The sequence below is a fragment of the Hyperoodon ampullatus genome, assembly GCF_949752795.1.
Source record: "Hyperoodon ampullatus genome assembly, chromosome: 7".
Taxonomy (NCBI): domain Eukaryota; kingdom Metazoa; phylum Chordata; class Mammalia; order Artiodactyla; family Ziphiidae; genus Hyperoodon; species Hyperoodon ampullatus.
In genome coordinates, this window is record NC_136920.1 from 69878366 (window position 1) to 69884093 (window position 5728).

Below are 5728 nucleotides of genomic sequence, written 5' to 3' on the forward strand. Positions count from 1 at the left end.
GAATAGGTGAAGTTCACCATGACGTCAAAGTGTCCTCAAATTCCTTCTCACTTTTCCTGTGTTATTCGTTGGTCCTCACCAACCCCCCTATGTCCCCCTCCCGCCCCCGCCATCAATGACCTCAATGCAAATACAAGTGGGGTGGTCCTTCTGGATGCTCCAGGTTCTGGACGCAAGTGATGACACAATCCTTCTGGGGCTCAGATCCTTCCCCTCATTGGTTGCCCAGAGCTCCTGGACCACCCCAGACCCAGAGCAGCGGGAATAAGAGCAGCTGCTGGTGTTAGGAGGCATCAGACGCACTGCCCAGCTCGAGTGTCACTGCCACTTCTGCCACAGTGCCATCGCCTGAAGCCAAAGCTACTGCCACTGCTCCCTCCTCTGCTCCAAGCCACCTGCTTCCTGCTGCCAGGTAAGCCGGGAGATTCCTGCTTAGCTGGGATTCTGTTTTTCTCTCTCTCTCCTCCCTTCCTCCTCTCTCTCCATTACTTTTTCTTAGCTGATCTCTTCCAGTCTCAAAGGCTATGTCCACTTCTGTCTAGGTCACTTCACACAACCTGCATTACTCTGCAACGCATCCCAGGCTCCTTCCACAGGTAACACGGGATGGTCTCAGTTCACGCACTCCCTGCTTCACTCTCCCCGCGCTGAGCCGGGCTCCAGTTTCCTTTCCCGAAGCACACGTGCTTAGGTCAGTTTGGGATGCTGGAGCTCCCCTGGCACTGCAAGCAGATCTGGACGCAGGAATCGTTTTGTGCCGATGGTGCTCTCACGGATCACGTCTTGTGCCTAGCGGACCGCGGGAAATGCTTCGGAACCTGGGCCAGCGCAAGGGGTGGCAAATAGGTGCAGTGACTGAGGGGCAGGCAGCCATTAAACGCAAGCCCCCGTTGCGTGTTCTGGGAACTTTTTTCCCAGTTTAAGTCCTGGGTTCCAATCTGAGGCCCTTCCAGCTTGATTCTCACAGGGTACTCGTTACCAAAGTGTGGAGCAGCTGAGCAGTAGAATGTGGCTCTTCAGTTTCTCAGGGATTCCAACCGCAGAAATTTGTCCTCGGTGATCCCCTCCCCCCTCCCTGTACGTGCAAAAGCCCGGCACCAGGAGGACAGCTCTGGGTTCCACAGTGGGAAAAGCTGTGGTGACAGGTACTCGGACTCTGTCCTCCAGGAGTCCTGGCCAACAGGTTGTATGTGAGAGTGAGTGGATTGATGGGGCGGGGGCTATGGACTAAGACCTCCTCACCCAGTTGTCCCACTAGGTTTCTTTGCTAAAACAAGCATGCTGCAGCCTTACTGGATCTTCCAGCAGTCCACTTGGCTGAGGAGGAAACGATGGTGAAGTGGAGTGACATGTCCAGCCTGAAGCCAGGATGCCAGGGAGTTAGGGGCAGAGGCAGGAGCAGAGCCTGGGTCTGTGGGCTCATGGAATTTGTTATTTATTGCTCCAGGTGCTGATGTTATTCTTCCCTTGCAGAGAGTCATCATGGGCTTGTGGAAGTTCCCCTGCTTCCTGGTCCTCAGCATCCTGGTCTTGTACCAGGCCGGCATGCTCCACTCAGCGCCATTCAGGTGAGACAGCCCTGCCAGGAGCGCTCCCACATCCCTCTGTCCCTGGATCATAAAATTCTCTTCTCAGTTGCGCTGTGCTGAATCTGGCTCTTGGTGGGGTTGTGGGTGGGGTGGTGGTGGTAATGTATGAATGTAAACGTGTATATAAGTTTATCATAAACTGTTTATGAGACAAAGATGTGTAGCACACAGTGTACAAACACACATAAGATATACAGTACTCGTTATTGTAAATTTCATATAACATTCCTTTTTACCACATATTTGTATCTTTAGCAAACCTATTTACTAATTTAACCACAAGTTGAGAAATAGATTGCATCCTATCTGCTAACCTCTTTGCCAATAAATTTGTTATTAAATCTGATATGTTACCTATACATCTAATCTCTCACCCTTACTCAAATTAGATTAAAGTGAAATGATTTTCAGATTCAAACTATCATTATCATTTAATTTTTAATAATGGCTATATTTAACACTAAGCTCATAAAATTCTTGAAAATCTAACCATCAGCTTTCAGAAGCCTATATGATCCACGTGGAGCAAACCACTTCTTTTAGGTCACACCAGAGACTAAATTCTGGTGAAGCAGAATTTTTGGGTGGATACTGACCTCATGCTCTGTCCATTGAGAGCTGGGGCAGCCACATCCTCAGGGGAAGTTGCAGAAACCAGGAAACCTGGCTGCTTATCCTGGGGAGGGGGTAGTCAGGGTCTCAAAGCCTGTACGGGGCTTGCTTCCCCTCCCTAGGTTGGCTTTTGATAGTCGTTTTGATCCTGCTACACTCAGTGAGGAGGAATTGCGCCTCCTACTGGCTGCAATGGTGAATGACTATGAGCAGATGAGGGCCCGTGAGCTGGAGAAGGAGAAGACAGAGGGCTCCAGGTGAGGCTCCCTGCCCCACCCAGCACAGGGCATCCGCTCCCTCCTTCATGCCCAGGAAGGCACATCCCAGAGCCACCTTTGGGTTTTCTGACACCCCTGGAAATGTGTATGGGGACTGATCGTGGCATTTTCCCTAATGGCCTATGATTTTCTGCTGTGATGACCGTTTCTAGCAGAAATACTTAAGGTTTATTGGTGCCTCTGAGAGCAGTAATTTTCCATGATTATCCTGTGGGGCAGCACCTGCACTCAAGCTCTCACTAACAGGCCTTTTCTTTTTCTCTATCCTGCAAATCAGCATCACTGTCCAGAAGAGAGCCTGCAACACTGCAACCTGCATGACCCATCGGCTGGCAGGCTTGCTGAGCAGATCTGGGAGCATGGTGAAGAGCAACATGTTGCCCACCAAGATGGGCTTCAAAATCTTTGGTGGGCGTCGCAGGAACTTTTGGATCTGAGCAGCGAAATGATTCTAGGAAGAAGGTGACTGCCCTTTGTACTGTCAGGTGGGAGGATAAATGACTGGGTATTGCAGGGGTGCAGTCCACACTCTAATCCTCCGTGGGTTCATATGGGTGAAAAATCCACAGGGGAAGTCACCCACACCAGTGTCTGGAGAAAGAACAGAGAGTCCCAACAGCTGAAATCCCTAGAACTTGGATTCATTTCTCTCTGTTTTTCCAGTCTCTCCCTGTGCCACTGAGATCCTCCAGGAAATATAGATCCTGTTTATTTAAAACACAGTTCCCTGGGTTATAATTGTGATTATCCTAGCATTTGAGTTTGAAAGGTAATTACCCTATCCTTTTGGAGCATACCCTACAGTGTCATATACATCTGAATTCCGAGTATAGGCGTGGGTTCAAATCCTGTGTCTGTCCTCTACTAATTATACGACCTGGGCTAGACCCTCTCTGAGCCTCAGCTTCCACATCTAACTTGAAGGCAACAATAGTATCATCAATATAAAAAGTAATTGGGATAATACATGACAAGAGCCTCTTAACTAGTAAGTAATAGCTGTTATTTTTTTTTTCTCCTAGGTCGTTATGAAGCTGAACTCTACTTCTTTTAATTTGCAATGAAAGCAACTTACAAAAAAAATAGCCTGGAAGACACCCATGTATGCATGCTTCTTGACATTGAAAACACTCTTTTTTTTGTTTGAAATAAACTAAATGCAGAATAAAATCATTGCAGCTACCTAGTGTTCATCTTTTTTATCAATATATTTGATTCTGTATTCAATAAATATGACCCATATCTCACTGGCTTATCTGGTAGCAAATCTGGACCCTGTCAGCCAACCTGTTGGCTGCTCTGCTAAACCTCAGGGGTACATGAAATCGCTGCCTTGTGGGTGCCTGGGGATTCCTAGTAATGCTGAGCCTCAATAGAACTCTCTCTTTAAAGAAATGTTCTCATTTGTGCACTTCATCAAGATAAAAAATATATTTTCAATACAGTTAAAAGGAGTCCCTGCTGTTATCTATGCTGTTTTTCCCATGAGAACCTCAGGGACCTGTGACACTTTGTTGACCAGACTGGCTCAAATGAGGCAATGATATCACGTTTGGGGTGGGTCCTCAGTATCCTGTATCCTCAGTGTCTAGTGAAACACCTTTACTGGAATTAGAACCCTGTGCATCTCAAAGAGACATTCACATTTATTTTCAGAGAGTGCCCTGGTCCCCAGCCCCAGAAGTTATCTGTTCTCTTCTCCTTGACTCAGGTTTGCCCTTACCCATCCCTGCCTTTCCTCCCAACAGCACCCCTTCATACACCCCAGAGCCTGCAAAGCCTGTTAGAACAACGGCTCACAGTTTGAAAGGGGATCACACACTGGCAGACCTGGAAAGATCATCAGATGCCATCTAATCCAACTTTTTACTCTCTGATGTGCAGAGAAGAAAAGTGCGTTGCTCAGGTCCTCCAGTAAGTTTAACAGAGACATTCCATATTTAACAAATAATCATTGAGTGTCTGCTATATGCTTGACCCTGTTTGAGCTCCAGGACCAGAGCAATGAACAGAACAGACAAAAACCCCTGCATTCATGGAGCTTACATTCTAACTGGGGGAGACTGAGGTGATACATGCTGTAGAATCAGAGATACTTAGTATTAGAAGGAATCTGGGATATCATAGGATGTAAAGGCTTATTCGATATAGGAATTTCACAGCATCAACATCCCTGGCATCTGTTGGAAATGCTGGTGACCAACTGCTGACTATAACTTCCAAGGTTACTGGGCAGCCAGTTTTACTGGTGGACAGTCAGTTAAGTGGGATTCTTTAATTGGAAAAGTCATCCCCTTCTACTCACTGACTTTATTATTTCCTCAGAAGCACACAGAATTATGACCCTTGCTTCCATTCAGTCTGTACTCAACACAGTAGCCCAACCTTAGTTGCAAAGGTAGATCAGACCATATCTCCCTTAGGTACAGAATACTCCACTGAGTCCCCATCTCACAGAGTAAACACCTGGGATATTGCAATAGCTTACAAGGTCCAAGTTCATCTTCCCTTCCTCTCCTCTCACCACCTCACAATGGCCTTCTTACTACCCCTCATTCTGTACCCACCAGCGCCCACCCCCTCAACTGTTTGCACCTGCTGGTACCTCTCTGCAGAATGCTCTTATCCCATGGCCCCACCTCTTCCAGATATTTATTCAAATATCACCTACCCTGGCTAACCTTTCTGATACTGTCCCTCACCTGCCAACCCACCCTAACCCTTCTTTGCTTTTTTCTTTTTACCTCTTTGCTACTTACTACCTACTATCATAGCATATATTTTAGTTAATTTATTGTGTATCCCATCCTATGTAAACAATGTTAAGTTCCACATAGATAGGAATATGGCTATTTTGTTCATTGCTGAATCCCCTACACACTGAAGAGTATGCTTGGCACAAGGCAGCATTCAGTAAATATTTATTAAACGAGGAGTTAAGTCTTCTTCTCTTTTGTGTTTGTAGTCAACTCTCTGGTTCCCTCTGGGTCTGAGGTAATACATGATCTGAGCCATATCATGTCTCTGCTCTCTTGCAAAATAACCCATCGCTTGTTTCACTCCCAGCTTCCTCAGGGTCTTTGCACTTAGTTATTTTTAATTATTTTTTTGCTTAAAATGCTGTTCCCCAAAAGTCTGCATGCCTGATTCCCTCCCTTCCTTTAGAACTCTGATGAACCACCTCAGAGAAGACTTTCCTGACTACCATATACAAAAGTACATTCCTTCTCAGATTACTCTCTATCACCT

General features: G+C 46.4%; 1 protein-coding gene across 1 annotated transcript; it reads left to right on the forward strand.

The window, feature by feature from the left end:
* Positions 1–1482: 1482 nt before the first annotated feature.
* On the forward strand, positions 1483–2916 carry LOC307056165 (calcitonin receptor-stimulating peptide 1-like; the record flags this gene model as incomplete). The annotated part of the gene is made up of 3 exons (XM_079708710.1): positions 1483–1568; positions 2324–2458; positions 2757–2916. 3 exons carry the CDS (start codon positions 1483–1485, stop codon positions 2914–2916), a joined length of 381 nt encoding a protein of 126 aa, XP_079564836.1.
* Positions 2917–5728: the final 2812 nt, after the last annotated feature.